Consider the following 22,275-nt stretch of genomic DNA (forward strand, 5'->3'; position numbering starts at 1 on the left):
GTTGGGATGATGCGTACAATGAAAATGATTTAGATGAAACATGAGGTCATTTCACTTTCATGATTCTTAATGACAACCATCGTCCATGAAAACAACTTAGTAAGACGCAGAAGAAGAACGATCAACCACAGATGACAGGTACTGAACATTTTTTGTAACAAGATTAATACATTATGTAGAACATTAATAACACAAAGATCTATATGGACAGAAAATATGTACAAAACTTAACAAACAAGCTAACTAGCATACTAAGAATATTTAGGAAAGAAAGCAACTTGAGAGCAACATGGGGCATTCTAAAGGATAATTTAAGGATAATACTGAAAAATGACAATACGATCGAAGTAATTGAAAGCTTTAAAAACTACTTTGTAAATGTTAGACCAAATCTGGAGGGAAGAATTCCAGATCATGTATCTGTTGAAAACTGATACCATAGCCAGAAATCCACACTTAATGTTCAGGGTTCGTGTGGGTGCTTAAAAACCTTGAAAATGCTTAGATTTTAATGTTGTGTTTTCAAGGTTTGAAAAATGCTTGAATTTTGGGTGAAGTGCTTGTAAATGCTTGGAAATGTTCATCATATTTCTCGGCAGTCTGACTTAATAGGCAAATTATAAAATGGAAACATTTTTTAAATAAGTTTCCTTAAAAATGAAAGCTACACACTTGATCTGTTGGCTTTGCACGAGCCCTTACATGCCAGAGCCGTATATTGTGTCGCCCCCAAGAGGACGGTGGTGGTCCATCATGCCGGGAGGTTGTCGTTTTAATGAACATTGGATGGAAATTATTAGTCCATTATTGGACTTGTTTGTACTGTGAAGGTCATGTAATGTATAATTTGTAACCTTTTTCACAACTTAGAGCTGGAGCTACTATGAATGATTTTGTAGTTTTTACACAACATGGTTGTATGCATTTCTTGCTCTATTATTTTCGTTGTCTACTTAACTTGTCTGGCTACCTCAGTGAAAGCAAAACAAAGTTAACTTTGGTCTTTTTGTTCATTTGTTATCATAGCCACATAAGGCTAGATATGCTTAATGAAAGGTGACTGAGGTGTTGTGAAACAAACAAAATATTTTCCTTTAATTTATTATCCTTATATTAATGTGGAACAGTTTTGTTAATAAATGAGTGAAATTTAAATTTTGAGGGTGTGTGTATTTATATCACATTATGCAGTTTACAAGCACAAACACGGTGTGAATCAATCCGTGCTGTTCGATGTCATTGAGTGCTGTAAGTAAGAAAAAGAAGAAGAAATGTGAAAAACAACACAAATGGAGACACGTTTGCAAACACCAATGACATTGAATAGTCACACTGCTTCATGATAACTGCTGGTTCAATGTTAGGCCTAGGTTTGAGCAGATTTTCGGTATTTTTCCCACAGACAGCATTTGGTGACCTCAAACAACAAAGCTATGGTTTGATTCACACTGGTTTGAAGGGTACTGGAAAAACTGGAAAAATGATCTTGAAAGTCCTTAAAAAAGTGCTTGAATTTGGCCATGGAAAAGGTGTACGAACCCTGAATGTTCCTCACAAAATTGTGAATAAATGTAAATCCAAGACCTCAACTGATTGTAACGGAATTGATAATGGGAACAATCAAAAAGGTATTCAGACCCTTTAACGCCCTGTATTCAAGCAACCTATCATTTGAAACGGGAAAATTCCCAAACACAATGAAAACATCAAAGGTTGAACCTATGTATATGACTGTGGACGTAACACCAGCTAGACCTGTTTTCTTACTTCCACAATTTTCTAAAACCATTGAAAAATTATTTTACAACAGTTTGGACGAATTCCGAAATAACACTCGCAGAGAACCTAAAAGAATTGAAAGCCAACATCTCAACATCGATGGCATTAATCGAAATAACGGAAGAGATTGTCAATGCAATAGATTGCAGGTGTAAAACTCAAGTCCCGGGGGCCAAATCTGACTCGCCAAATCATTCCATGTGGCCCACGAAAGCTTTGAAATATTGTGTAAGTGTTTTATCTTTTCGTTTTAAATGAATTTCAACCAGGGGAAACAATCCAGATTCGAAAGTTTGTGTTTGAGTGAGCGAAAACAAATTAAACGTTTTCCTTCAAATTCATCATACTCTCAAAATGTTTGCGATTTAGTCCAAAATCACAAATGTCTTTGTGCCCAAAGAGCTGCCCGCATCCCCCAATCATTTGTAGCAGATTTATGTACTTTGAACGGTTGCCAGAATCTTCCAATTTGTCGATGCACCAGGGCTAAGCTTACTCCAATCTGCAAGTGTCCTGTTGTCATGGTTCCGAATAGGCAGATATCTTCAACGTCCTCGACTGTAAGGGCCGCCAGGCATGCGGCACTCCACTTCTCCCAAGAGTCAGTTGTGTGTCCAACTGTAGAGGTTGCCCTCTAGTGGGTTCTCCTGACTACCACACATTGGCACAAGAGCCCGGTATTCAGGTTGGATCAAGTCTTTTATTTTCATACACCAGTATGGTTTGCTTTTCAGCAGTATATAGTTAGGACTTTTCAGTCCGGCGCGTCTCTGCTTTGCCCTCTAGTGTGTGTCTCGCTCTGTTCTCCAGCTTGTCTCTCTCTCGCTCCAACTCCAACACTCGTGTCTCGGTCCGGCTGCTGCTAATAAGCATGGCAGGTGATTGGACGATCAGCCCCAGCTGGGTAATCCAATCACCTGCCAGCTGTGCTTCGAGGCCGGTCCTTCCACACCCCGCTCCGCGGCAGGCCCGCAGACCACGCCCCCCTCCACACCAACAACAACCGTTCCATCAGAAAATGCAGGTTCCCTCAAACCCGAGATCTTGATTAAAAGACCAGTTGATCAATTCCATTTTTTAGATTTCCTAGAGCAGTGCAAAACGAGGCTACACGAAAGCTAAGACAAGACATGGTGAGTGTTGAGGGTATGTTATGAACAACGAATGCAAGATCATTTTATTGATGGCATTTTGAAAGATCCTGAGGCCCATTGTTGTGCCATTCACCCGAGACCATCACCTAATGTTGCAGCCTGACAATGCAGGGCCCCATGTTGCAAGGATCTGTACACAATTCCTGGAAGCTGAAAACATCCCAGTTCTTGCACGGCCAGCATACTCACTTGACATATCACCCATGCTGTGGATCAGCTTATAGGACATCGTGTTCCACTTCCTGCCAATATCCAGCAACTTTGCAAAGCCATTGAAGAGGAGTGGAACAACATTCCACAGGCCACAAGCAACAACCTGATCCAACTCTATGCCAAGGAAATGTGCTGAACTGTGTGAGGCAAACGGTGATCACACCAGATACTGACTGCTTATCTGAGTTTTTTTCTTGCCCTCATGTGGGATCAGAGGCGAGGATGTCGTTGTGGTTTGTGCAGCCCTTTGAGGCATTTGGGATCAAGGGCTATATAAATAAACTTTGATTGATTGATTTAATTCCGTGCGCGGGGCTGTGGATCGCATCACCAGCGCATTCGTGCGTCCGGAATGACTCCAATGCAAGAAAATGCATAAAGATAGACGTCTTTTCATGTAGGAGATATAGTAATCCATCCATCCATTTTCTACCGCTTGTCCCTCTCGGGGTCGCGAGGAGCTGCACTTGAGCGGAAGGCAGGATACACCCCGGACAAGTTGCACAAATGTATTTCCTAAAATAAAAAAAACGAACATTTAAAAAAAGCTATAAAATTATAAAAGGAAATTGCTGAATAGACATTATGTCTAGTATCTTTTTTTATTTCTGTCATTTCAAATATATTGAAACGTACATTTAGGACGGATTATTCTCTGTCCATCACAGCGCGAGCACCACTTTCCTCCCAGCCATGTGCGTCTCTCTCGGATAGCACGCCCTTTTTCACACGTGCTAAATAAAACGCAAAATAGTTTTTAGGTTTAAGCACCGAACTATCTATTAAACAGAACAAGAAGCAAGGAATCAAGCAGAGACAGATTTCAATTTTGCTCATGGGGAGAACGCATGGATCTGCACACTCAGTTACAGTCTCCCACCACGCTCTAAGGTGCACCCCCCGCGCCCCCCATTTTATTCAGGAGTTCCCTAGTTACATCGCTGAGGCTGCTTCTAAAGGGAGGGGTCTTATAATATGCAAGCAGCCCCAGTAGACGCAATACGTGATTATTCAGAACAGAAATGTGCTGAGCCTTGTGATTTCGCCCTGTCTCTGCTTTGTCTGCCCGGTGTTGCCTTATCTCCGTTGAGGTACTTGAGGTCCGTCCTTGGCTGTTAGCGGGCTGAAAAACACAAACAGCTGTGGCGAGGCAACTCCTAACTTGCAGTGGAAGATAACAAGTTATGTGCCTTTAAGCATAAGAGTTGTGTGATAACTTATATATAATTATTCTAACATTTGTGCTCGCAAAACGGTGAAGAGTGTTCATAGATCACATTGCACGTGCTGCTTAGAGGCCTATAGCAGATCCATTCTATGTGTCATACTTGATCATTTCGCGATATTGCCATATTTTTGCTGAAAGGATTTAGTATAGAACAACGACGATAAAGTTCGCAACTTTTGGTCGCTGATAAAAACAAGCCTTGCCTATACCGGAAGTAGCGTGGCGTCACAGGAGGAAGGATTCCTCACAATTCCCCGTTGTTTACAATGGAGCGAGAGCGATTCGGACCGAGAAAGCGACGATTACCCCATTAATTTGAGCGAGGATGAAAGATTCGTGGATGAGGAAACGTTAGAGTGAAGGACTAGAGAGGCAGTGCAGGGTGTATCTTTTTTCGCTCTGACCGTAACTTAGGTACAAGGTCTCATTGGATTCCACACACTCTCCTTTTTCTATTGTGGATCACGGATTTGTATTTTAAACCACCTCGGATACTATATCCTCTTGAAAATGAGAGTCGAGAACGCGAAATGGACATTCACAGTGACTTTTATCTCCACGACAATACATCGTTGACGCACTTTAGCTACGGAGCTAACGTGATAGCATCGGGCTCAAATGCAGATAGAAACAAAATTTTAAAAAACTCTGACTGGAAGGATAGACAGAAGATCAACAATACTATTAAACCATGAACATGTAAATACACGGTAATAATTTCCAGCTTGGCGAAGCTTAACAATTGAAGCTAACTACGGAGCGGCGGCGGCGGCGAGCGTTGTAGCTTTCGACGACAGCCCGGCCGCCATCAGAGTCGGCAAGAAACATATATTTCCCCAAAGTTACGTACGTGACATGCACATAGCGACACGCACGTACGGGCAAGCGATCAAATGTTTGGAAGCCAAAGCTGTACTCACGGTAGTGCGTCTGCTATCCAGCTCAAACACAACACAACCTCCTGGTGTTGGTGTTGCTACAGCCAGCCGCTAATACACCGATCGCACCTACAACTTTCTTCTTTGCAGTCTCCATTGTTCATTAAACAAATTGCAAAAGATTCACCAACACAGATGTCCAGAATACTGTGGAATTGTTCGATAAAAACAGAGCAGTTTGTATGGTGACACATTGGGTACGAATACTTCCGTTGCCGTCGTGACGTCACGCGCATACGTCATTATACATAGACGTTTCCAACCGGAAGTTTAGCGGGAAATTTAAAATTGCACTTTATAAGTTAACCCGGCCGTATTGGCATGTGTTGCAATGTTAAGATTTCATCATTGATATATAAACTATCAGACTGCGTGGTCGGTAGTAGTGGGTTTCAGTAGACCTTTAATATATTTGCATTTTCTCCTCCCTGTATTGTGGGCGTTTTGATGATCAACATATATTCTGCATATTAACGAAAGACAAAGATGCTAAATGGATTGCACACCTTATTCTGCTCACTCAAGAGACGTTTAGTAGATCAGATCTGCGTGTGCTATCAAGTTTGCACGTGTTTCGTACCCACTAACCTTTAGTAAATCAGGCCCAAAGTACAAAAATGTATCCTGAGAAACATCTTTAACCTCATTTGAGATGATCTTACTCATCTTACTGAGGATTGTTATGGCCTAATTGGATACAACTGGTCCTAATTCGACACTGAGCTATTTAAGCGGGGCACGGAGAGCTTGTCCTCGCTGGTGTATTGCTTCCTGTGCCGTCCACAACTCATACCTAACTTCCATGTTTCTACCGCAGGTCAGTTTCGTTCTAACCTTCATTTTTTGTTCTCCTCTCCAGAGGTGGAGAGTTATTCTTCTTTAGACTGAACATTCCCAGTGGGTCTTGGCCATTCCCTCGCCGATTGCTGGAAGCCTCATCGTGGACTAAATTTTATGGTGTGCACTTTTGCCCCGTCTCCTTTTGTTTGGATTATCATCATTATTAAAGCACTGCCCTTATTGCTGCAGCGCCTCACGTCTCTGCATCCGGGATCTACTGTTGACTGAGCCAAGACAACAACAACAGGTACTAACCTGCCTTCAAGGCATTTGCCTACTTTTCAAACCTGTTAACTTTCGACGAATGCCTTTTCTTTTAAATGAGCTTGACGAGAGACACATTCTGACTACAAATGTCACCGGGCCGTGACTAAATTTGTGGTGAAAGGCTTGCACCCATTTGCCATAGTGCTCCTGAATTTTGGTAGGTGATTGTTCAATTGTACAAAACCCCAAAACACGTTGTGTAAATGGTAAATAAAAACAGAATACAATGATTTGCTAATCCTTTTCAACTTATATTCAGTTGAATAGACTGCAAAGACAATATATTTAATGTTTGAACTGAGAAACTTTTATTTTTTTGGCAAATAATCATTAACTTAGAATTTAATGGCAGCAACACATTGCAATAATGTTGTCATTTTTACCACTGTGTTACATGGCCTTTCCTTTTAACAACACTCAGTAAACGTTTGGGAGCTGAGGAGACCAAATTTGGAAGCTTCTCAGGTGGAATTCGTTCCCATTCTTGCTTGATGTACAGCTTAAGTTGTTCAACAGTCCGGGGTCTCCGTTGTGGTATTTTAGGCTTCATATAGCACCACACATTTTCAATGGGAAACAGGTCTGGACTACAGGCAGGCCAGTCTAGTACCCGCACTCTTTTACTACAAAGCCATGCTGTTGTAACACGTGCAGAACTTGAATTTCGAATTTCGGCCTTGCCGCTTACGTGCAGTGATTTCTTCAGATTCTCTGAAACTTTTGACAATATTACGGACCGTAGATGGTGAAATCCCTAAATTCCTTGCAATAGCTGGTTGAGAAATGTTGTTCTTAAACTGTTTGACAATTTGCTCACGCATTTGTTGACAAAGTGGTGACCTTCCCCCCATCCTTGTTTGTGAATGACTGAGCATTTCATGGAAGCTGCTTTTATACCCAATCATGGCACCCACCTTTTCCCAATTAGCCTGTTCACCTGTGGGACATTCCAAACAATTCCAAATAAGTGTTTGATGAGCACTCCTCAACTTTCTCAGTCTTTTTTTGCCACTTGTGCCGGCTTTTTTGAAAAATGTTGCAGGCATCAACATTCTAAATGAGCTAATATTTGCAAAAAATATCAGTTTTCCAGTTCGAACGTTAAGTATCTTGTCTGTGCAGTCTAATCAATTGAATATAGGTTGAAAAGGATTTGCAAATCATTGTATTCTGTTTTTATTTACCATTTACACAACGTGCCAACTTCACTGGTTTTGGGTTTTGTACATGATAATAGCTTTAATATAGAGGCAACTTGTTTTTCCACTCTACTGGTACTTTAAGTTACAGTTTGGTAGCGATCATTGGGTTGTGTGACAAGTTTCACTTCAATCCAATTTATGGGGTTTAATAACAGTGCCACCAAGTGGTGTATTTGTCAGAAAAATGAGACCACGGGAAACACAATGGAATAACCTTTGCAGCAGTTCAGAATTCTGAGTGAAGGTGTCATGTGAACGATGCTCCATGGAGTCCTTGGTGAGACATCGAGCTGCTTGGCCTTATTGTTTGTTTGTCTGTGTGTGGATGAGGCCACCTTATAAAGAACTTACAAGGTCCACAAGAGTCACATAAATGCACTGTGCTGTGTTCAGCAAATGACTTTCAAGCAGGTGAACATCAACTTTTCTTTTATTTGCACGATAACATACACCAGGTTGCATCTTTATGAGCTTCTGTCTTTATTGGTCAGTGCTATCAGTTCGTGGTGAGAAGGTTTACTGCACGGACTGAACAGAGATGTTTATCCGGTGCTAATTAATTGCAAGCGTAGCCTTTTTTTTTCTGTAAACTGGCAGGATTGAAAACAGTTGCAGATGACGGATGCTTGCACTTTCTTGTTAAACCTGGCAGAAAAGTAATGTTTGGTTTCCTGTACAGTACAGCACGTGCGGTTTGGTAAAATTAGGGTTGTTAAACAATTTCTGGGCACATCAGTCTTTCTGATATTTGCTGGATCCTTATGTTTTCTGTCATATGGATTAAAACAGTTAAATAATAAGTTGATGATCAACAAATATGGCAACCTGTAAGGATGTGATTGTAGAGGTTGCCCTCTAGTGGGTTCTGCGGACCCCCACACACTGCCACGAGAGCCCGGATTTCAGGGTACAACACTGTTTTATTTTCATAAGTCGTGCTAGGCTTTTGCTTTCCAGCAAATTGGCTTTTTCTCAGTCCATCTCTCTCTCTCTCTGGCTCCCACTCCAACTCCCGTGTCTCGTTCCGGCTGCTGCTAATAAAGGCGACAGGTGATGAGATCACAAGGCCCACCTGGGCCATCTACTCACCTGTCGCTGTCTTCGAGGTAGGCCACGCCCCCCTTCACAGTGATATATAAATTTGACTGTAAATAATATAACTCTAATTGGCCTACAATGTTTTACCAATAACCAATACCAATAACAAGATCTTATAGCTCAGTTACAGCTCATTTATTCTTATTCTGCATTATGTGTTTTATGTTGCACGATTGTACCAAGAAAAATTCCTAGTTTGTGAACATGTTCTAAAACAATGGGAATAAAAAAACTATTCTGATTCTGATTTTACATGCATATAAAAACTATATTTTTTCCCAAGAAATAAGGCTTAGAAGGATCCGCCTGGCTACTGCCAGGCACATGGGTTACAGAATGAATCTTTCAAAATAGAAGTCCAAGCACGTTTCATTACTTTCAAATAGTAATTACAATAACAACCAATTAATTTACCAAGTTTCATCATTTCAACTTGTTGTTAAACAATAAAGAACATTGCCGATGTTTTCAAAGATTATTTAACAATATTGACTTATTTATTGGCTTTTAAATCAACGCATTAATTGCTGTTTTTAGTTACCATGCTTTCATGTGTGATGTGTTTTAATGTACATTTCAAACATTTCCTTGTGGTCCAGATCAGTGGTTCTCAAACTTTTTTCACCAAGTATCACCTCAGAAACCATAATGACCGACATGCAAATTTGAATGGAGTGTTTCAAAGTGGTGGTTTTCATGATACATCTGTCCAAACATCCCACTTGTTTTTCTCTGGAAAAATATGATACAAACTAGTTAAATAGCATTTTATTTAAGAAGCATATTCGATAGTTTAGTTTGTATCCAATCAGCTAGCTTATGTTGCCATGCTGTACGAAATCTGCCCGAGGCCTTCAGAATCAACAATGCGGGCGTCTGTGCACTGTCAGCGAACGGGCACATACAGTTGATAGATGATTTCCATAGCCAATCAGATCATGAGTTGTTGTCAGTAAGGCCTTCTAGATGGCCTCACGTTGAACGTGACATTTACGTGTCCTGTGATTGGATACTCATCGGGACCGTTAGCGGATGAATTTGAGAACACAGAGTTGAGAGACAGTTGCGATAGCCAATCAGATCACAAGTTGTTGACAGTAGCCTATCTAGGTAGCCTGATGTTAACGAGACTGTCATTGGATACTCACTTGTCATTCCAAAGTGAGTATCCATTCCCAAGTTTCAATTTAGCAGGAATGTAAAAAAATCTAACATCCCTAAAAATATAGAATACGCACATATACATTTATTTAGGGCTGCTTGATTAAATTGATTAATTTGATTAGAAAAAAGCTTTTATTTATATTTTATTGCTTCGAATATTTGTTTAATGACTGTAACTATAAAAATGTATAAAATCCGGCCCACATTGAGTTCCCGAAACTGTAAACATGCAGATATTCACATGTTTACCGTAATCTGAGGTTTTTTGTTTATTTTTTATTAATGTGCACATGTTAAAAGTCTACATTTCAATGTCAATGATGTGCATTTATTGTGTTACTGTATTATAGACAAGCATACAAATTGTTGTCTATTTAAACTGTTTTCCCTAAAATGCGCATTGAGGCTCTAAAGGTGTTTTACTTGATTAGTAAACTAATCAAACAACCTAAGCCATAGCTACCCACCTCTATATTTTATAATGACATGATCACTTCATAATTAATATTCATTAGTGGACTACTGTAAACCTGCAGCCACCATTTTCCAAGCTAGAACTAGCTGCACAGGAAATGATGCTCTCATGTTCTCAGGATGCACTAATATTATTTATAGAAAGGAAAACAAGGAGTTAAACTATATAAACAAAACAGATGCATCACTTTTAGCCTAACCTAACCTGCATTTCTCACAACTCAATGTATCCGTATTGATAACACAACATCCAGCTTCACTGCGCATGTTTGACATCAGGGACGTGCACATGATTATAGAGGGGCAGGGGCTCAAAGTCAGAAAAGGGCAGGAATTTTTTTTTTGGTCCTTTACACAATATGGAAATTAATGTAAAATGAAATTTGCTAATAGGAAGCTAACTACTTAGCTGTGTGTCCTTTGTAGGTAAAAGTGATTGCCATTTCTTTTGTGTCAACAAATTATGGTCATAATGAGTTAATTTACATTATCATAGACTTGGAAGACACGAAAAGCAACAAAACACTGGTTTATTATTAGGCTATTTTTTGTTAAAGATAAGCACTTTAATATTGAACATTGAACAGTGCAACATGAACTTTGAAAAAAAATACAAAAATAAATACCCAAATGGAAAAAACTTAAATGTGAAAATCTGTCCTTCTTCCCTTAACTTGATGAAAACACCATCAAGTTGTAACTTATGGTCTATCTCACTTAATGCTCAGACTAAACAACTGAAACGCAATACAGGGCCAAAAATATGGACCAGGGGCCAGTAGAGGGCTGTATCCTTTCTTTTTTTGGCTTTGGGCTGCAGGCATAATCAACATGAATCAAGTTTAAATACAGATGGCAATATTCCTAACAGATAACCTACATCTTATATCCCCAGAATGCTGAAATTATTATTATTATTAATAATAATAATAATAATTATTATTATTATTATCATTATCATTGTTCTTCTTATTATTGTTATTATTATCATTATTATTATTATTTTGTTAACCCACACAGTAATAGCAAAGTCACAATAACCTTATATCTAAAACCCTACTGTGAGAGAAATGTGATCCGCCGTAAACGTGCATTTTATTTTGAAAATTAACCCGGTGTTTTATTTTGTACATTACTTCCTGTCCCGCACGATCCGCTCTGCTCTGTGCGGACTTGATGTGCCGTGCTCAATTGATGCGCCGTGCTCCGACGTCCGGCAAAAACAGAAGCTGACACATTGACTAATAGAATAATACAGCGTTTTTCTGAAATATTACCCATATTAGATGCTGAATAAGTGGACGGCGACTAGACCATAACTCACAGGTTCAAGTTGCTCCACTGTCACGTCTCAGTAACCCCTGGCTGCAGCCCGCAGATCGAGGAGGGGCTAAACGTTTAAAGCAGGGGTGTCAAACTCATTTTAGATCGGGGGCCACATTGAGAAAAATCTACTCCCAGGTGGGCCGGACAGGTAAAATCACGGCACGATAACTTAAAAATAAAGACACATTCAGATTGTTTTCTTTGTTTAAAAATAGAACAAGAAAATTCTGAAAATGTACAAATCATAATGTTGTTGTTTTGTTTTTTACACTTACATGTTGCGGTTAATAGTATTCTATCTTTATTTGTCGTTATTTATATTTTCTGAATACATTATGTGATAATGTTCATCAGTCAACTCATTGGTGTTAATTTTCAATCTATTACGATAAAAAAATGATATCAAAATCAAATTACAGGATGTTATTCATGTAAGTTTGCTCATTTTCCTTAACTGGTGCACTAACATCATGTGGTTTATTTTATTTTTTTTACATATGTAGCATAATCTACAAAGATGCAAATAATTGCTATTGTGACATCTAGTGGACACATTTAGAACAGCAGTTTCTTTCATTCAAAAATTTTGGTTCATTTTTATACTTAGCAAACTCATCCCGCGGGCCGGATAAAACCTGTCCGCGGGCCTGATCCGGCCCACGGGCCGTACGTTTGACACCCCTGGTTTAAAGGAAGCGGCAGGCTCAAACAACCCGGTATTACAAGAAAACGTGGATTTTTTTGTACCGCTGTTTTTTTTGTTTTGTTTTTTTTTACATCCCTGACAGGAATTTATTAATGTTGTTTAAAGAATAGAAAAAAACACACACACACAGGCAGACGGCACTTTTTAAGACGAGGCAAAAAAGGGCAGGGGCTCAGGCACCCATAGGTGCCTGTTTGACATGTCAACTTAATGTGATACATTAAGACATGTAATATTATATTTATGCATGAGAACATTTTGTTGTAAGCTGAGAGGTGTGTCTATTAAAATCATGGTGGTTTTCACAAAGGATGACAGATGTGAACAAGAGCATGTATTGGCTTTGTGTTATGATGTAAAGGAGGGGTGGTTGTAATGTATAATAAGTATGTGTCAATGAGAGGACATTTTATGACTTTTCTTAATTTGATTACATGCTATAGCGTAATTTTATTGTTAGAATTGTATTGCACATTTTTGTATATCTTTTAATTTAGGTAGCCAGGGACTGCAGATGGAACATATCTGTCTTTGAGGTTAATATCTAATTAATTCTAAACTAACTATTGCTCACCACTGACCCATATCTTTTCAGCATTCTAACGGATCAAAAACCAAAACAACACTTCTGGTTCCAAAGTCTGGCATTTCGTGAGAAAAGGAAGAGCCCGGTTAAATGTAGTTAGCGTCAAAACATGAATGATAATCCTAAGTAGAAGCATGCAGGTTATTAGATGAGGGTGTTGAAAGGAGCTCACGGTCTTGACCTGTCATTGGTCAACTGGCACACAGAGAGAACCGACCTCTCAGTGTCACCTGGGATAGGAAGTGTGCAAAAAATGGGTCTTTCTTTAACAGGAAGCCTGGCAAACATATTGGCGCCTGAGACAGTAGCAGTTGAAGGTCCATTGTAAGATAACACACACACACAAACACACACACACACACACACACACATATCCCTCAAGAACAGACGTGGTATTTCCTCAGAAGAACTAAAGTAACCTGAGCATCGGGTTTTCTGCGTTTGACCAACTTCCGGTGGTTAGTTAAGCAGAATCGGATATTTCACTTCTTCCTTCTGCTGATGTATCGTGTTTTTTTTTTTTCCCACATGACTGCTCTATATACTCATCTTCTAATGCTTCACAGTATCACACAGCTGACAGGGTCACAACAAGAAGGTAAGAAGAAATGATTTCCATAATGTCATCTTCTGGTTAAAGAGTGTTGTATATAATTTAACATTGTGGAACAGCACATGATTACACTGAGGCGGTATAGCTCGGTTGGTAGAGTGGCCGTGCCAGCAACTTGAGGGTTCCAGGTTCAATCCCCGCTTCTGCCATCCTAGTCACTGCCGTTGTGTCCAGAGGTGGGACCAAGTCATTGCTTTGCAAGTCACAAGTAAGTCTCAAGTCTTTGCCCTCAAGTCTCGAGTCAAGTCCCGAGTCAAGACAGGCAAGTCCAAAGTCAAGACTAGAAAGTCTCAAGTCAAGTCCCAAGTCCTGCATTTTGAGTTTCGAGTCCTTTCAAGTCCTTTTAACCACAGACTAATATTTTTACACAGATTGTGTATGCTTTTAAAACGCTGTATTTATTTATTAAAACAGGTGCATTTGAAATTGCAGGGAAAAAAATGGTGCTGACATTGCAATTCATAATAGCACTATTAACCAGTCATTTTAATAGTTTAAACAATTTTAAACATTTAACTCATTCCTTTACAGAATAAACACATTTGCAAAAACAAACATTAACATACTATTGGTTGTATTTTATGAAAATAACAGTACCACAGAGTTGAGAAGGAGCAAAGATCTTCAATATTTGTATGTGAGAATCACAAAGAAATCTTCTGGGGGAGGATGACGCCCCTATTGGTGGTTTGGTTTACAAACTTTCAGCCCCACCTAAAACAAAATTCACCAGCCGCCACTGATTATGATGCATTCTCATTTTAGGCAAAGTATAAGACAATACTTTCTTAACAGTATAATTGTAACCAGGAATAAGTCTTCAAGTAACAATATTCAAATACTAACATTGTTGGGTAAGACAGCATTTGGTTTTATTCTGAATCCAGTGAAACAAATTGGTGGTTTTAGCTGATATAAAGACTTTCAGGTGTTTATATATGTTTAAGTATTTGGCAGACGCTTTTATCCAAAGCGACATACATAAAAAATAGATATAAAACAATCACTGTAAACATGATCATTTAAGGGAAGAATGTAATACAAAATATCAATACAAAGTGTCAAGACAGAATAAACTCTCTGCTGCTGCAGCAACAGAGTTACAGTCTATAGGTCCCTAAAATATATAGATATCTAATGTATTCATACATTGTTTATGTAGGATATACGCATGTATATATAATCTAATCATATTGTTTCTTCAATTTAAAAATAGCTGACCGTTTTTTTCCCCCTTCTCTGGGATTATATTCCCAGTTTTGATCTCGGACGTCTGGTCATTTATAGCGTATAAGAATATTATATTACTGTTAAGCAAACTATGAATAATAAAAACGCCAAAACATGTGTTCGTTATCATAGCTACACGTATGACAAAAAAACGTGTGAAAATCAGTGGTATTCAGTGAGGTAAGATGAATTAAATTTGCCTGCCAAATGAATTGCACTGAGTGGAGCGGATCACCACTCCAAGATGGCGGCTCCACGTCTCGTCTGCGCCAGTAGGCAGTAGCGCTCAATGCTGCGTACCCTTATAAGATGTCTATGGTTATAACGTTAGTAGTGAGTTTACAGCCTCACTATTCGAACTGCGTGATTTGCATACGGCAATTCGTTTTTTGTTGACCAAGTCGTAGTTTTTATACCCGAACGAAACCAACTTTGGCATAATTGTTTCTCACTGCCGCATTGTTTGACAACTCATGTTCGGTGGTTGTCCTGCAATTGGATTGGATGAGAGCTGTGGGATGAAAACAACGTAGATTTAATTTGATTGGCTGTTGTACTGACAGCACACCAGCTGACAAGCAGCACACACGCTTATAGACACAGACGTATAAAATGAAAGATACGGAGGGCTCCCAAATAACTTTTTAAGGTTTGGGTTTTGGGGAAAGTAGCAAGTCATGTCAAGTCAAAAGCCTCAAGTCCAAGTGAAGTCACAAGTCATTGATGTTAAAGTCTAAGTCGAGTTGCAAGTCTCTTTACATTTTGTCAAGTCGAGTCTAAAGTCATCAAATTCATGACTCGAGTCTGACTCGAGTCCAAGTCATGTGACTCGAGTCCACACCTCTGGTTGTGTCCTTGGGCAAGACACTTTACCCACCTGCTCCCAGTGCTACCCACACTGCTTTAAATGTAACTTAGATATTGGGTTTCACTATGTAAAGCGCTTTGAGTCACTAGAGAAAAAGCGCTATATAAATATAATTCACTTCACACTTCACTTCACACTTGAACAATTCAACATGTCCGAAAAGGAGTAGGTAGAATCTCAGTATATACTAATAATTTGTTCATATTATTGTCATGATGATGTTTTGTTTTGTTTTGACTCCCATCAGTTCTGTTTTCAGCACCCTTGAGTTTGTGTGTTTTGGTTGCCATGGGTGCTGACTAGTTTCACCTGCCTCTGATTAGTGTCCGGGACGCTCACCTGCTTCCAGGCACTAATCAGAGAGCTACTTATTCACGTTTCTCGCCACTCTCGGTCTGGCTTCCTTGTTTGCTGTAAGCAACAGTTACGTTGGATGATATCTTGTTTCTATGCTTTTGATCCCTGTGCTAAGTTTCGCCTGAGCTCCCCGTGCTATCGGCACACTTGCTTTGTTTTGTTTGTTGGTACGTTGACTGATTTATGAAGAATAAATCATTGTCTTACCTCCACACTGCATCCGCAGCTCCGTCTGCATCTAGGGAGAACGACCCACGCATAAATATGCGACCCAATCGTGACAATTATGTGTTTAAAACATCCGCCTACAGAGCCCTCTAAAAAAACCTCCAAAAACTTCCAACAACGCTCCACATGCATGCTGTCCCCTGCATATATTAACCAAGCTTGTAGCGACATTGTTATTGTAAGAGCTAACACAGAGGAACTACTTTGATGGTACACATCCCCTTGCTCACACTGCTCCTCCGACCACTGGCGATTAGCCAGATGCTCGCTGAGCTGTTAAAAATGTTTGTTGTGACTTGCCATAAAATCAATAGGAAGGTATACTATATTGCCAAAAGTATTTGGCCAGCCATCCAAATGATCAGAATCAGGTGTCCTAATCACTTGGCCCGGCCACAGGTGTATAAAATCAAGCACTTAGGCATGGAGACTGTTTCTACAAACATTTGTTAAAGAATGATTTCCAGCGTGGAACTGTCATAGGATGTCACTTATGCAACAAATCCAGTCGTGAAATGCAAGCGTCAGATGCAGTGGTGTAAAGTTCCAGTGAAAGGAACTTTGAATGCTCCAGGATACCAAAACATTTTGGACAATTCCATGCTCCCAACCTTGTGGGAACAGTTTGTAGCGGGCCCCTTTCTCTTCCAACATGACTGTGCAGCAGTGCACAAAGCAAGGTCCATAAAGACAATGGATGACAGAGTCTGGTGTGGATGAACTTGACTGACCTGCACAGAGTCCTGACCTGAACCCAATAGAACATATTTGGGATGAATTAGAACGGACACTGAGAGCCAGGCCTTCTCGACCAACATCAGTGTGTGACCTCACATTAGAGTGTCCGCCCTGAGATCGGTAGGTTGTGAGTTCAAACCCTGGCCGAGTCATACCAAAGACTATAAAAATGGGACCCATTACCTCCCTGCTTGGCACTCAGCATCAAGGGTTGAAATTGGGGGTTGCTGGGTCTGGTGCAGGGGGGTGGCTGATGTTGTGACTGGTGGCAGCGCGTGCGCGTGGTGGTTGTCGGGGCTGACAAACTGTGTATATGTATGTGTATGTGTGTGTATGTATGTATGTATGTATGTATGTATGTATGTATATATATGTGCATGTGTATGTGTGTGTATGTGTACATGTGTATGTTTATGTGTATGTATATATATATGTATGTATATTTCTGGGGGTACGTTCTGGGCCTGCCTGTCGGGTGGGGGTCGGCGCCTCAGGCTACTGCATCCGGACTGCGTGTCTGGAGCTCCTGGGTCCCGCCGTCCATCCCTTCCGGGTGCCCGTCTTGGTTGGGGCCTGCTGGGTCTGGTCCCTGCGTCCATAGACATATATAAAGGCTAGATGACTCACCCGCGCTGCTGGCCGATGGAGACCGACGTTGCCACATGGCGGCCATCTTGCGTCGGGCAGCACGCCCACTCATAACATGAATGTCTATGGTGCATGTACTATTGAAATAACCATAGCTTGCTCAATTTTCAACCGATTTTCAAACGGGTTGGTTTGTTATAAACGTCAGAGATGTAGTTATGATACTGCATACTTATAATGGACTTTCATATGAAAATAATATTAAGCAGATAGGTAAAGCAATAGCTATACACACACACACACACACAGTATTTATATTACACATTTACCGAGATATTTTTTATATATAAAAAAATATATATATATATATAAATAAATAAATACAATTCCATTTATTTTATTATATTGTTAATATTTATGTTATTTTATAATACATTTTAAAATTTAAATATATTTACATTTTATATATAAAAATCTGTCTCATGTTGCCACTCTGTAAGCTAAGAGTTGTTAATTTAGCAATGCCTTAGCTTGAATGACAGGGACACAACTAATGACAATAGCATAGATATTCACACCTTTATCAGAAGAACCAAACCAACATAAAATTATCTCACAGACAGTAGGTCCTGGCCAGTTCTGTCTCATTTATCACAAATATTTTGACATTAAATCTTCATATCGTCCCATTCCTAACCAATACCTTCCATAACCTGAAACTTTCTAGAAACCCATGAAGGTCTGTGATTGGTTTTGTATTTAGGTTCTGGATTTGGAAACAAATCCAGAACCTTTGAAATGCGTTACCACTACACAGCACGGTGCGCTGAGTTCCTGTAGTCGAAAAAAGCCCAAGAACAACTTGGTGTGGTGTGGAGGGGATGTAGGAAGCAGGGGCAGGTGGGGAGAGATGGGGCTTCAAGGTTCAAGGTTATTTTATTTTGTCTTGGAGACAAGGACCAGCTGCACACAATACAATACAGTACAACACAAAACCAATAAGACACACGGTGCACACACAGTTGGAGCTAATGCCCTTTGAAAAGGACTGCTTTGGTGAGCTTCTGTCTCATGTTGCCACTCTGTAAGCTCAGAGTATTGATTTTTGCAATGTGGTGCAGCCTTAGCTTGAAAAACAGGGACACAACTAATGTTACCAGCGTATGGTGGTGACTGTCAATGCCATACTGTGTGTCGCCGATGTGCTCCCCGAGCAAAAACACATCCTCTGAACCTATCCTCTTCCGCACAATGTAGAGGACCTCTAGCAGTTTGATGGGCTGTGATCGTCTGGAATCTGCTGATGCCTGGCGAATGACCCACTCTGCTGCCCTGACGACCCTCACCGTGCCTTCAGACGGAATCACCAGGCCTCCATTGTTTCTTAGAGTCAGCAGGTGGTAGCTCTTGTCCTTACTGGCAGATGCAGCGTCCGTCACCAGGCTGGCACGGCAGACATCACAGGACAGCTTCTTCACCGTCCGTCGCACAACAAATCCTGAAATTAGAGGTAGACCGATTAATAATATAATAACTTATAATAATAATTAATAAGCATGGGGAAATTAGGGGGACATTTCTTTTTTAGTACTATCGTCTGATTAATTGGCCATCGTTTTCCCCCAGATTTTGACTATTGGCACTATCGGTTATAGGCAAAATACACTATCGGTCGACCTCTACCTGAAATGTACACGAGAGCGTTGTCCACAAGACCATCGAAGCGGGTGGGAAGGTAGCTGTGGTCATGTACAAGGGCAGGAATGTCAGCAAACGGGGATGGAAGATCTTCTCTTTGTTCTGCAGAGGACATATCTACAGCTGACAGGTTTGTAGATGTGTCGATGTGGTAGGACTGGGCAGCAGAGGACATTGCTACAGCTGGTAGGGACTCTGTGTCATCCTGTGCAGTCACATTGCCTTTGCTGCTTGGTTTAACAACCCCACACCGGGCCATCAGCTTTCGGAAGATGTACTTGAACTGGCTGGCATTAGGGTTGTTATTCCAGCCACCTTAAAATAAACACAAGATATACGAGTATATTACACATATATATTCAATATATCTTTATGCTTTAAAAAAAAAAAGACAAATTAGAACTAGCCACCCCTGAATGATCTTTCCACATAAATTAAGTTGAATGACATCATCATACAATTCAGACTGTATCACAGTGGTGACAAATTCTGCAAACAGATAGACAAACACACAGACATTTTACTAAATACTAAAAATAGTTTGTGACACTTCCAGATACTGTATATGTCTTCAGAACCACATTTTTCCCAAAAAAAAACAAAAAACATATGGACCGACAAACTGAAAACAATACGAGCATTTGCTGACACTTCGTGTCACTTAGTGTTGCGGCTGGTAAATATGAATTATGAACCCTACCGGATGCTCTGATGGAGTTAAAGAGAAGCTCCAAGTGGTCCTGGCTGAACCTGTAGGTCAGGACATATCGCTGTCCTTCAAGCAGCACAGGAACCATTGACATCAACGTGTCGATATTGATGATGAAGCCCAGGATAGAGAGGAACCTTCAAAAGCAAATATTGTATTACTATGATGATCCTGCCAAAACAGGACACAAGAAAGCAGGGATGCAAACACAAACGGTATAGGGTGAAAATAGTGAATGCTCCCAGAGCAGCACTTCTCAGGGAGCTGCCAGGGCAGACACAAATCCACATTTCACACAATTCACTTCATTGCCACATTTGGGGGAAAAAAGGGGGCCGTAACCTAAAGCTGACTAGTTTGCATCCCTGATCTTAAATGTATAATCAGTGTGAGGTTTAGGATCCTTAAAAATACTTTTAGGACACTAAACCTGCTTGAATCAATTCACAACAGAGCATGCAGACCATGCAATACATACCATTTTGACACCTGCATCTGGGGGGGGGGGGGGGGGGGGGGACTGAACACAAGAGAATTGGAACAGAGACAAATTTGCAGACAGCAAACACATTGGAGCAAGATAGTATCATATGAATAATACGTACCACTTTATGAACTCAATGCAGAAGAGTAGGGCATCTCATTAACTCGATGCAGACAGGAAAGAGCATCTTATGAACTTGATGCAGAAGAGTAGAGCATCTCATGAACTCGATGTAGACAGGACAGAACATCTTACAGGACAGAGCATCTTATTAACTCGATGCAGACAGGAGGACAGAGCATCTGAACTCGATGCAGAAGATAGTAGAGAATCACATAAACTTGATGATAAACAAGAGAACAGAGCATCTCATGAACTTATGTCATGGACTTTAGGGATGCACTGAAACCGGTAGAGTTGAGCTGTTGGTAATCGTTAGTTTTACCTTAGATAATTTAATGATTTGTAAATTGACTACTTGTATACATCTAACGAAGAATAAAATAAACCCTTATTTTCTAAATCAGCAGTCTCATTCTGATAATTTCATTATAATAAAGAATTTGTACTGGGTATTGGCGACTACTCAAAAGTTGAGTAGTTGTACTTATACTTGTGTGGGGGGAAAATGGTATCAGTGCATCACTAATAGAACAGTCACTATTTTAAAAGACCTCTTTGTTCGGTAAAGGGGTGTGCCATCTTCCATCTTCAAAGTCAGCAAGTACCCCCTAGCTCTTGACAAGAATTCCCTGGTGCTTGTCCAGTTCCTTGAACCAAGGGGGGCTTTGAACCCTTTGGCTCTGGGATTGCGGCTGTTCAATATGTCAAACAGCCTGTCCGTTATCTATAAACAAATATCTAAATTAACTGGAAGCACTGAAATCATCACCATAACTGGGTGTCAACAGGTATCAGATAGTAAACATCTAAGTATGATGAATAGTTTGATTCCTCTCCATTTCCTCTGTGGCTGTGCTTTTTAAAATTAAATTGCTGCACTGCGTTATACCTGTAAATCTGAGATGTGACAATAAGGGTGCTTCTGAGGTAAGTATGAGGTAGGTATAAACAGTTTTATCCAAGTGCTTGCATATTGTTGAATTTGAGGATGGTCATAATTATTTAATCGTTCCCGATGCCCAAATTCAAATGTTAATGTATTAATGTTTTGTTATATAACGAACAACACAAATAGAAGATCTACAAGCGGTGTGTTGTGAACTTTCAGATCTGGTATTTTCACGTTTTTGTGAAAACTTAAAATCTGAAATCGCTCACCTGTGATGACATGATAAAATGGGAATGCCACCAGGATTAAAGGGGTTAAAGCAATTAATCACTCAAATGTTGTTAAGAACAGTAGAATATTGGAAAACGATTTTGGTCAATGATGCAAATCCCTAGCTGTATTACCTCAATGAATTCTGAAGTAGCCTCACAGTCTTTGAACTCTGCATAGCCCATCTCCCGCAAGGTGCGGAGCGCCACTGCCACAGAGTTACTCAAAGTCTGAGCAGCCAGGGAGACCTTGATTGAGTTTATAAGGAGATAGTTCAAATGAAGAGCACATTAGCGCTACAAGATACAAACATCATCACCAGGGATAAAAACACAATAAAGCCCTAGAGCCCATTTCTATTGCGGCCCTCTATACATAAATCATCATACAAACATACCTTCATCTTCTGATTAGCAAAGTTCACATGCTTATCTGTGACTCTGTTGGCAGCATGTAGTCCACTTTTCTTTTGGACATTGTTCAGATGAACTATGTACCTCCAATT

General features: G+C 40.1%; 2 protein-coding genes and 1 long non-coding RNA gene across 7 annotated transcripts in view; 2 read left to right on the forward strand and 1 right to left on the reverse strand.

The window, feature by feature from the left end:
• Positions 1 to 20,520, forward strand: LOC133658324 (uncharacterized). The gene is made up of 5 exons (XR_009827448.1): positions 1 to 138; positions 6,172 to 6,269; positions 6,342 to 6,399; positions 18,855 to 19,107; positions 19,253 to 20,520. It is a non-coding gene; the product is annotated as an uncharacterized LOC133658324 (long non-coding RNA).
• On the reverse strand, positions 18,502 to 22,275 carry LOC133658323 (uncharacterized). Of its 5 annotated transcripts, XM_062060227.1 has the most exons (7): positions 22,168 to 22,186; positions 21,905 to 22,018; positions 21,163 to 21,335; positions 20,610 to 20,790; positions 19,996 to 20,141; positions 19,281 to 19,610; positions 18,503 to 19,095 (listed from the first exon to the last, which is right to left on the reverse strand). In XM_062060227.1, the coding sequence occupies exons 5-7, from the start codon at positions 20,096 to 20,098 to the stop codon at positions 18,626 to 18,628; spliced, it is 903 nt and encodes a 300-aa protein (XP_061916211.1). In that variant the 5' UTR covers positions 20,099 to 20,141; positions 20,610 to 20,790; positions 21,163 to 21,335; positions 21,905 to 22,018; positions 22,168 to 22,186; the 3' UTR covers positions 18,503 to 18,625. The 5 variants fall into 5 exon arrangements, with proteins under 5 accessions (XP_061916209.1, XP_061916211.1, XP_061916210.1 ...); XM_062060226.1 differs by having other exon boundaries at positions 21,163 to 22,018; positions 22,168 to 22,275; XM_062060228.1 differs by having other exon boundaries at positions 20,610 to 20,738; positions 21,163 to 22,018; positions 22,168 to 22,208.
• The window catches only part of LOC133659122 (P2Y purinoceptor 13-like), an 11,585-nt gene continuing 10,854 nt past the window's right edge, over positions 21,545 to 22,275 (forward strand). Inside the window, 1 exon segment of the mRNA XM_062061856.1 lies at positions 21,545 to 21,549. Coding sequence (XP_061917840.1) covers positions 21,545 to 21,549 — 5 coding nt within the window.

The sequence above is a fragment of the Entelurus aequoreus genome, linkage group LG10 (genome assembly GCF_033978785.1).
Source record: "Entelurus aequoreus isolate RoL-2023_Sb linkage group LG10, RoL_Eaeq_v1.1, whole genome shotgun sequence".
Lineage (NCBI taxonomy): Eukaryota > Metazoa > Chordata > Actinopteri > Syngnathiformes > Syngnathidae > Entelurus > Entelurus aequoreus.